The sequence below is a fragment of the Entelurus aequoreus genome, linkage group LG05, assembly GCF_033978785.1.
Source record: "Entelurus aequoreus isolate RoL-2023_Sb linkage group LG05, RoL_Eaeq_v1.1, whole genome shotgun sequence".
Lineage (NCBI taxonomy): Eukaryota > Metazoa > Chordata > Actinopteri > Syngnathiformes > Syngnathidae > Entelurus > Entelurus aequoreus.
Genome location: NC_084735.1, coordinates 69,160,365 through 69,171,584, shown reverse-complemented (window position 1 = coordinate 69,171,584; position 11,220 = coordinate 69,160,365). Strand labels below are relative to the sequence as shown.

At 33.7% G+C, this 11,220-nt stretch overlaps 1 protein-coding gene across 2 annotated transcripts; it reads right to left on the bottom strand.

Annotated features, from left to right (window-relative positions):
* Positions 1-333: 333 nt before the first annotated feature.
* On the bottom strand, positions 334-11,086 carry endou2 (endonuclease, polyU-specific 2). Of its 2 annotated transcripts, none has more exons than XM_062048751.1 (7): positions 9,875-11,086; positions 7,880-8,084; positions 7,214-7,322; positions 4,196-4,317; positions 4,019-4,131; positions 2,756-2,909; positions 334-678 (listed from the first exon to the last, which is right to left on the bottom strand). In XM_062048751.1, exons 2-7 carry the CDS (start codon positions 7,979-7,981, stop codon positions 424-426), a joined length of 855 nt encoding a protein of 284 aa, XP_061904735.1. In that variant the 5' UTR covers positions 7,982-8,084; positions 9,875-11,086; the 3' UTR covers positions 334-423. The 2 variants fall into 2 exon arrangements, with proteins under 2 accessions (XP_061904735.1, XP_061904736.1); XM_062048752.1 differs by having other exon boundaries at positions 7,880-8,046.
* Between the last annotated feature and the right edge of the window lie 134 nt (positions 11,087-11,220).

Below are 11,220 nucleotides of genomic sequence, written 5' to 3'. Positions count from 1 at the left end.
AGGATTACATTACCCATTCAAACAAGTTGCCACAGTTCTATACACACATGTATCAGATTGTATTAACTATATTGATTAGTCATTTATTTGTCAGGGAAAATTAGGCTTTCATAGCATACACATCATTTTATTTTTAAATAAACCCGGATACAGGTTACTTTTATCTTGTACTTGACTCTTTCAACCTGGTCATTGACGTCATCAGTCACAACAAACCCCCCACGCCCCTTTTGGGGCTTTAATGGGGGGTGTTGTCTCTCTTTGGAGGCTAAAAAAAAGTATATGTATTTGTGTTACTTGATCAAATGTGCAAAGAAAAGAAAAAATAGCAAATAATGAGGTATTGTAAGGTTTTATTGCATCTTCATGTAAAATAAAAAGACAACAGTACCTGTACATTTTTGCATGCTATAAATGGACAGCCTAAGTGTGGTTGTGGTACTTAAGGAGCACAGGGTAAGTGGTCCCTATGTGCTTTTGGTTGTAGTGGTGGCAGACAATCTCCACATCATAGAAACTGAACTGGACTTTGACACGCTCGTTGGGTGAGGAGAGGAAACACAGAGTGTACAAGGCGAACTCAAACTCTGGACTGACGCCGATGAAGATGCTGCCTTTGGGCTTGATGCCGTTCTTCCAGCTGAACTGCAGAGCCAAAATGTGCTTGTTCTCATCGGGCTGTGGGAAAAGTAAAAACAGAGGTATTGATAGCTATTAGTGAGACAGATTAGATAGATAGCTAAAAAGATACCTAGATAGATATCTTCCAGGTATTATATTTTAATATAAATTAATTTTTTAAATAAATATAATGCTTGTTATTTAGGGAAAACTTAAGTTAAAAAAAATCCTGATATTTAATTGTTAGATAGATAGATAGATAGATAGATAGATAGATAGATAGATAGATAGATAGATAGATAGATAGATAGATAGATAGATAGATAGATAGATAGATAGATAGATAGATAGATAGATAGATAGATAGATAGATAGATAGATAGATAGATAGATAGATAGATAGATAGATAGATAGATAGATAGATAGTACTTTATTGATTCCTTCAGGAAACTAGTTCCCTCAAGAAAATTTAAATTCCAGCAGCATTGTACAGAATTGAGATCGTATTTAAAAAGTAAATAATGGGGGTATATGAGAGGAGTTGTACAGTCTGATGGCGTGTGGGACAAAGGAGTTTTTTAGTCTATTAGTCCTGCACTTGAACAGGCTCCTCTGGCTACTGATAACGGTATGCAGAGGGTGACTGGCAACATCCATGATGCTCAGTAGTTTTTTCCACAGTTCTCTTCTCTGCCACCGTCACCAGTGAGTCCAGTTTTATTCCGATCGTAGAGCCGGCCCGCCTGATCCGTTTCTACAGTCTGGAGCTGTCCTTCTTAGATGTACTGTTGTTATATATATTTTTATGAATACAATTATTATAATGATATTAAACATTACATTTAATACATATAATTAATTGGTATTTATTTGTTTGTTTAAAAAAAAATTTTAATAAAATATTTTTCAGGTAAAAATTACTAAGTAAAAATACAATTACATTTTTCCATTTGTATTTGTATTTAATTCACTTGATATTAAATAACAACAATTGATATAAACAGAGGTTTGTCTTATCCCCTGTTCTGTGTCAATGCCTTTTATACAGAACAGCAACATGGAAAAGAAGCTGGTTTTTGAGGGTGGCGCGAAATATGACTAACACTAGCATAGAAGTTGAAACAACATTTAGAAGGAGCAGCTGCTTTAGTGACAGGCTTTAGTTTCACTATCTGTTATAGCGCCCAAGTAATGCTGCCCTAAACGTGGACTCGCAGGCACTGACAAGAGTCTTTATTAGTCGCAACTGGGAGAATCACACCCACTAATTTAATCAGAAAAAGGGATTTTAATATCTAAATATTTTTCAATAAGACTTTTTGTGTCTGCAAAGATTCCACTCTGATATAACATGTACTAAAAAAACTGCAAACAGACACTTTGTGTTCTTTTTGTTTGTTTGGGGATAAAAAACATTTCGTTCTGAAGACAATCAATCAACTTGTTTAATATGTTGGTGCACATTATTTTACAGTAAACTGCACTTTAAAGTAATTTGATTCAATATATGTAACAATATTAGAATTTTAAAAACTCCACAATCTGGGTCACCGCTTGCTGTTTGCCAAAGCACTGGTGAGAAGCACTGGTGTACACAAGTCATGAAAGAATACAAATAGTAATAAATAAATGTTAACTTGAAGTAAAAGTGCTATAGTATTCAGTACACCACTGATACTTTGTTTACTGCAGAATGCATTTTTTGAGGACAACCAAAATAACAAAAGAACTTTGAGAGGAAAAAAAGTTTACTTTACTCCCACAAAATGTACCGAAAAAGAAGCAAAACCGTGGCCCTAAAACCAGGTACGGACCGGAGCGTGGGTTACCTGTACCGTTGCACCTCTTGTAAGCCCAATTATATATATATACTGTATATATATGAACAAAATTACAGTTGTCAGCTGTTAACATATATTACCTCAATCAAACATGGCGTAAATGTCTGTTACAAGATACTGCAATAGTAAACAGTAGGGATGCAACGGTACTCGCTATAATCCTGCACGGCACAATCCGACGTTAATTTTAAAAAAAATTGTGATATTATTCGAGATCGGATGATATGAAAAAATTAATCGTGATCATTTTTTTTGCCATATCGCCCAGCCATAAGTGACAGTAACTGAGTACCTTGGGTGAGTTTGCATTGACGCTGTATCCTTTGTAGTCAATGTGTCCCAGCTTCTCTTGCAGATAGAGCTGGATCCAGTTGTGAAAGCCAATGACCGTCCTCCCTCCTCTGGTTTCTCCAACAAATACGTGTTCAAAACCCGAGGAGTCCGGCCTGCTGGGCAGAAGACAGAGAGCATTAGAAACCAGACATTTACTTGATGTGTGATGAGTGGTCAGCATCCTGCAGGTTTATGTAGCTCTGCATGCGCTTAAATATGTTGTGACTTTTGTTCCTTTGTGCTATTACAACATTGGTTCTGTTGCTGCTGGTTGTAGATGACGATGTAGTCGAAGAGACCTGCTACGTACCCACTAGGGCTGTGAATCTTTGGGTGTCCCACGATTCGATTCAATATCGATTCTTGGGGTCACGATTCGATTCAAAATCGATTTTTTTTTTCAATTCAACACGATTCTCGATTCAAAAACGATTTTTTTACCGATTCAAAACGATTCTCTATTCATTCAATACATAGGATTTCAGCAGGATCTACCCCAGTCTGCTGACATGCAAGCAGAGTATTAGATTTTTGTAAAAAGCTTTTATAATTGTAAAGGACAATGTTTTATCAACTGATTGCAATAATGTAAATTTGTTTTAACTATTAAATGAACCAAAAATATGACTTATTTTATCTTTGTGAAAATATTGGACACAGTGTGTTGTCAAGCTTATGAAATGCGAAGGAGTGTAAGCCACTGTGACACTATTGTTCTTTGTTTTCTATAATGATAATGTCAATGAGGGATTTTTAATCACTGCTATGTTGAGATTGTAACTAATATTGATACTGTTGTTGATAATATTCATTTTTGTTTCACTACTTTTGGTTTGTTCTGTGTCGTGTTTGTGTCTCCTCTCAATTGCTCTGTTTATTGCAGTTCTGAGTGTTGCTGGGTCGGGTTTGGTTTTGGAATTGGATTGCATTGTTATGGTATTGCTGTGTATTGTTTTGTTGGATTGATTAATTAAAAAAAAAATTTTTTTTTAAAAACAACAATATTTTAATAATAAAATAAATAAAAATAAAATCGATTTTTAAAAAAAAAGAGAATTGATTCTGAATCGCACAACGTGAGAATCGCTATTCGAATTCGAATTGATTTTTTCCCACACCCCTAGTACCCACAGTGCTTTACTCACACTGTTGCCATGGTGGTGCAAGATTCCACTTGTTGAAGCATTATATATTTTAAGCCACAGTGCCAGATTGCACCCACCTGCTGGATCCTCTCCTTGCGTAGAGTTCAAACCAGATCCTGTAGAGCTGCTCTTTGAACTGTGTCGTATCTTGTGGAGAGAGCTGCTTCTCCACCAGGTATTTGTGAGCTATCTAAAAGAAAATACGACAGAGATTGAAATGCTGGTGGTAACAGAGAAAAAGCTACAACGTGTACCTTCATAGTGGGAGTCTGAACAATGGAGTCCAGGAACTTGTGGTTCTCTGCCACCTCTTCTGCAGTCACAACTTCTGGCTCTCCGGTGTCACTCACGTAGTTATCCAACAAGGAGATAAAAGCTGCCGAGAACAAACAGATGCAATGAAGGCAGAGTTTCCAAGGTGTTACAAATGTATCAACATTAAATGTTAAAGTGTAACAGGCTTTGATGTAAAAAATAATGTTCCAAAAAATGAGGACAAAATAAGAGAAAAAGCGCAACACGAAATGCATTCATATTTCTCAATGAGGGTTTCCCTTGGTAACCCTTTGCTATTAGCCAGTAGAGCCAAGTGACTACTCCTAGTCAATCAAAGAAAAGCAGTGATAATAATAATATATTAATAATACATTAATACATTATAAAAACATTCCTTATAATTTTTAGGGGAAACTTACTGAAATAATTTAAGTGAAAAAGTAAGTAAACAAACATTTTCCTGGTATTATATTTCTATAAAAATAGATTTTTTTTCCCCAAGTCGTTTTAATTGTTTTAATTTTTTTAGGCAAAACTTATTACATTTAAAATATTTTATATATAATTATTTTTTATATATATATATATATATATATATATATATATATATATATATATATATATATATATATATATATATATATATATATATATATATATATATATATATACACAAAATTATGATGATTTTTATTCAGGAAATTCAAAAAATAATTTATGGTATTTTATTTTAATTAACAATTATTTTTAAATAAAATCATTGTTGGGGAAAACATATTATAATAAAATAGTTTTACTTGATATTAATTTTTCATAAAAATATTTTTTAATTTAAAAAAAATATTTATTTTTTTTAGTAAATACTAAATTTTTAGGGACAACTTACTGATACAAAATATAAATTGTTTTCACAAAAAATTATATAACTATAATAATGGGAAAAAAAACATTTATGTTGGTATTTCTACGTTGTTTACTGCATTTTATTGAGTGCTTTATGAATGGTTGAAGGTCAAAAAGTGTTAAATTGAGAAAAGTGGAAAACATTCAAAGTGGTCATGGGAATATTTTAGTTGAAACTAGGTTCTTGTAAATAAAAAGGAAACAAGGACGTTGACAACATAGCAAACATGCCGTTTATGGCTGCTACCCACACACAGCAGCACTGAGTTAAGTGGACAAATGAAGTCAAATACATACTATAACATAAAAGAGCACCTTGAAGAAGGCCGCCGAGAGAAAATGCAAGCCATTATCACTTCCTGGTCATGTGACACAACAAGCGAAAGGGGGGATCAGCATGCTTGACGTGCATCCTAGTGAACTCTGTGTGCTCTGTGCTGGTTACACAACGTGCCACTGTTCGTCATAAGGAGATTAGGAGTAGATCAAAAAAAGCTTTGCTGTGAGGGAGGGGGTGCAATGAAAGGGGGTAAACACTGGTGAAACTTGAAAAATATGTGCTTTAGCAACTGTTTTGACGCTATGTGCTTTATAAATAAAGTTGATTTGATTTGATATACAGCAGTGGTCCCCAACCACCGGGCCACGGCCCGGTACCAGTCCGTGGATCGATTGGTACCGGGCCGCACAAGAAATTTAAAAAATAAAATACAATAAAAATATATATATTTTTTTTTTTTATTAAATCAACATAAAAAACACAAGATACACTTATAATTAGTGCACCAACCCAAAAAACCTCCTTCCCCCATTTACACTCATTCACACTCATTCACACAAAAGGGTTGTTTCTTTCTGTTATTAATATTTCTGGTTCCTACATTATATATCAATATAGATCAATACAGTCTGCAGGGATACACACATGATTGTATTTTTTTATGACAAAAATAAAAAAATTAAATAAAAAAAATTAAAAATTAAATTAAATAAAAATTACCATATCAACCCCCCCACCCCCCCACCCATCCCGGTCCGTGGGACACATTTTCAAGCGTTGACCGGTCCACAGCTACAAAAAGGTTGGGGACCACTGCTATACAGTACACCTACTAATTACAGCAATAACTCCGGCTTTCTCCCACCTCCAAAGACATGCACCTGGGGATAGATTGATTGGCAACACTAAAAATTGGCCCTAGTGTGTGAATGTGAGTGTGAATGTTGTCTGTCTATCTGTGTTAGCTCTGTGATGAGGTGGCGACTTGTCCAGGCTGCACCCCGCCTTCCGCCCGAATGCAGCTGGGATAGGCTCCAGCACCCCCCGCAACCCCGAGAGGGAAACACGGTAGAAAATGGATGGATGGATGGAACTGTAAAACACCAGCAGACAACAGTATTGTCTGCGATGTGAGAAGTTTTACTTAAATTTTATTTAGCTTCAACATAACTTCTCTTGTATGAAATGTAATGATTTATATCATTTTCTAAGGAGAAAAATTGATCAGAAATGAGAAAAAACTGGAAAGTCTGCCAAGTAATGCCGGCTAACTGACTAAGCATCCAAAGCTTATTTATACACTAGTTGTATAATCATCTACAAGATGTATTGATACGCTAACATTGCAATCCCAGCAACCTCAATCTATTGATTACCACTCGTCTTGAATAAATACATAAGATTTGCAATACATTTCAACACAGAAATGTCCTGTTTGTTTGCTGGTTTGAGTTCCACAACAGCCCGCTAAGGCAGCAGATTGTAAATCGTAATTTCTTTATTAAAAAAACAAAAAGTATAATAATGGTCATTGTCATTTTTGTATTATTTTTTATTTTTCGCTAACTGCTTATTTGCTATCACTTTTACCATCATATTTGTACATGTCGTATTTGCTGATGTTGCTTTATTGTTGTTGTTGTTGTTATTGTTGTGTTTGCTGTTGTTGTTTTTGTCTCTCTGTCTTATCCCCCTCTTGTCCGCACAATTTCCCCATCTGTCTTCAAAATAAAAAAAATTATAAATAACTAAAATAAAATAAAATAAATTTAAAAAATTAAAAAATAAAATAAAAATAAAAAAACCCACTCACCTAAAAAAGTTTCCTTTTGGAAAATATTCTCGTCGACAAACTTAAACAGAGGATATCCTGCTCCGTCGTTGTCGTCATCGTTGATGGCCATGTTTTCTCCAGCTTTTCCCTACAAATTGGAGAATAATTACGACACAGAAAAACTTCCTTGTGTCTATATACCGGTACCTGACATTTTACACAGGACACTGTTAAAAAAAAAGCAGGCTTTGCTACACATATGATAATAAAACTCTGCCAACTATTTGTAAGTCATCTACAGACATGGAAGATGTATGTTTGATCACCTTGTTTTTTTTAGAAATCCGGCTAACCTAGCATGATACTGCTGTTAAATGTGACTGTAATATTAGCACGGTAGCTAACATAGCTATACTAGTGTTGCTAACAATAGTGTCCTCATGTCCCACTCCTCAATGGTACATTTTTGTATGTGATTGTTGACATATATTATTTCGTTTGACAAGAGTAGATACAGTGTATATGTAAAAGGTGGATAAAGCGCACAATAGCGCTTTCTGGGAGACAGCCGAGGACAACACAGCTCATTCGCATTAAAGCTACAGACACACAAAACGGCGTGTTTCCTGTGGGGCTGATAAAAGTATTTTTAAAATGTCCACATTCCATCAGCAAGACTCGATTTTATGTGTGTGTGTGGTGCACCTGAAGGGAGATCCTGTAGTCCTTCCCAGGTCGTAGTCGGTTGACGTCATTGTCCCATAGTTCCTGCACCATAGCCGACAGTTCTCGTTCCCCCTCGATCATGATAAAACTGCTGGGCTTTCTTCTCGGTTTAGAGGTGATGGAGCTGCAGGAGGCCTTCTCGTGTACTAAATTGTTAAAAATAGTATAGTAGTTCGTTGTATGACTGTAAAAAAGGTACAATGCTCAAAATCAACACAATTACCATTCAATAAAAATAGTCCACATACAATAGATACAATTAAAATAAATAAACCAAAAATTATTGATAATATATTTGTTAAATAATTCATCATTTATTTACAAGATGGAACAGTGTTTAAAAAGTTTTGAAATAATTAAAATTCAAAACACTTTTGTATTATTATGTTTTATTGTTTTTATTCATTTATTTTGTACTATTTCTGGTTTATGTGTATGATATTTTAAACATGCCAGCTAAAAAACATGAAATTAAACACATTTTAAATGTTTAAATAGTAATCTTGAGTATAAACTAATATATAAAACAATATGTCAAATGTGTGGGGCTACCTTAAATCTGAAAAATTATTCATCTTAGGTCATAAACTAAAATATTTATTCAACACAAGTCAATGTTTCGAGTGTTTTTTACACTTTTTTGGTCATATTTCCAAACTAAATTATACATGTCACTGTCAGAACGTAACAATTACATCTGTAAATTTATTTTTGGAAATTAAATATATATTTTATTTATTTATTGAGGTTAAAATAATTCAAAATCAATATATTTATATAAAATAAAACTGGTTTTATTATTGTTGGTTGATAGAAATCACCAATTATCGCAAATAATAACATTTTGTATACTTAACATTTTTCAACTAAGGTATCAATGTGAATCCTCATATAGATATATTCCGCTACTCATGTAGAAATAAAATAAGTTGTAATAAACATATTCAAACTAAATAAAGTAGAAACTAAAATATTTATTATTAGAATTTAAATAAAGCCATTCTGACACAAATCTATTAGTTATCGAGATTACAAAAAATATATTATCATTATTGGAATGGAATGGTAGAAATCACAGTTTTACTGCCTCTTATAATTAAATAATACAATACCGGTAATTAATAATAATTTTATAATACTTTACATTTTACAACTGAAGTATATAGGTCAGTGGGAAAACATACAGTACATAAAGATATTCCACTATTTACATAGAAATACAATAAGTTGGAATAAACATATTTAAATCAAACAAAATAAAAATAAAAAAATGTATTATTAGAATTTTAATAAAGCCATTCTGAAAAAACATATATTTAATCAACATTGGAAAAAAAAGTATTATTAATATTGGAATGGTAAAAATCACACGGTTCTACTGCCTCTTACTATTTCATTTCAAAACACTCTTTATACGAAATAATTCAATTTTGTGACAATTATTAGGGAATACCTTACATTTTTCAACTCAAGTATATATGTTAGTGTGAAAACATTTCAGTATATTCCACTATTTGCGTATAATAAAACAAGAAAAAAACGTTTTTTTGGTTTTTTTTATCAAATACATTACACACAAAAACATTTAATATCAGAATTTAAATAGAGGTGTTCTGAAAAAAAATATATTTTTATCAAGATTAGAGAAAAGTATTACAGTTGTAGAGAAACTATATAGTTGTATTGCCCAGTAGTAATGCACTTTGGATTCGTGTTGAACACAGCAAATATGGTTCCTTGGCCAATGAAAAGTGACTTGTTTGAATTTTAAAGATATGTACATGAACAGTTTAAGAGAACTTTTTTTTCACATATGGTTACTCACCACACTATCCAATAGAGCCATGATGAAAAGTGGTAAATACATTTTTACAATGTAAATAAGTGACTCCACGTCTATAATACTAAACTTTGGGACCCCCAGGTGACCCTTTGAGCACCCCCTCAGGCTACATCCCATCATCCCCCACTTACCTTTTATCCCGTGAGGAGCGCTGTCCTGCTTCAGAGAGGACGACAGAAGGCCAGCTGATGGTCCAAAAGTGACGGTTCTTCCCTGTTAGTGAGAGCAGGTGTCTTTAGGGCAGTCAGTCGGCCTGTGTAGAGAAGAAAGACAGGGGCTGGACAAGAGGGGCGGGGGGACAGAACAGGACAGGACAGGAGAGGGGGGCCATTTTAAAGGGTTGTCCCCTGTCAGCAACTCTAGCCAAAGGGATTACACAATGTTGTCGTCTCTTTTCAATCTCAGGCTAAAACGTGCGCTCTTTTGTTTCTTTAGTATTTCATTGTTTCTCGCACTGGTGTCACACGGCACCACTACCTGGATTACAAGCTAAATGTGTCACGCTGCAGGTTACAAGACGCTCTGTGCGAGTGGGGGGCACGACCCGCTCTCTCGCAGCGGCACAATAGCATCATTGTTGTAATATCATCACTTTAAGTCTTACCTCTTCTCATTGGCCTCTTTAATGCGGTTACAAAAGACACGTTGAGGCTCAAAGTATGGTTGACTTATCTACTATTAAAAAATCGGGAACCTACAATACAAGACTCACATTTCTCCGCACACCACTTACCTGAAAAAATATATTAATAACATTCTCTTCTCTAAATCATACATATTTCTCTTTTAGAAATGACACATTAATAGTTATATGTATATATAAATAGGCCCACTAAACACAATAATGATCTAACATGTAAGAAAAAAGTTTAAAATATATATATTTTTTAAATGTATTTTTTGGAGAGACATATTTATAGGTTGAAACCTCCATCCATCCATCCAGTTTCTACCGCTTGTCCCTTTCGGGGTGGCGGGGGGTGCAACATATACAAATGATTTAATAATTAAATAAGATGGCTAGATATGAATAAAGTATTAAAAAAAATGTTTATTTAATTTGTCATTTTTTTCAACTTTTTACATAGTTGTGTTAAAAAAAAAATCTTGCAGCGAAGTAACTGAATTCTGATAATGCAGTGAAAAACACATACAGTATCTCCACATTTTGTGAGCTTTTTTTTTTTAACCAAAAAAATAAATAATAATAATAATAATAATTTGTGTTTTAAATAAGAGGAATTAAAATAAAATCACTAAATGCGGTCATACATGCTTTGCTGCGCCAATTCTAATATTGTATGTAAGCGTTTGCAATGGAAAAATACTACGCTAAGTAAGTCTTAGTCTTGGAACTTTTTTATAAAGCGCTTTTCATACATGATAAACTTAAATCCTTGCTTGATAGTTTTAGGCACCTTTAGTACTGTGGTCTACTTTTATAAGGTTATATTGGCAAAAGTGTGAAGTTGAAAAT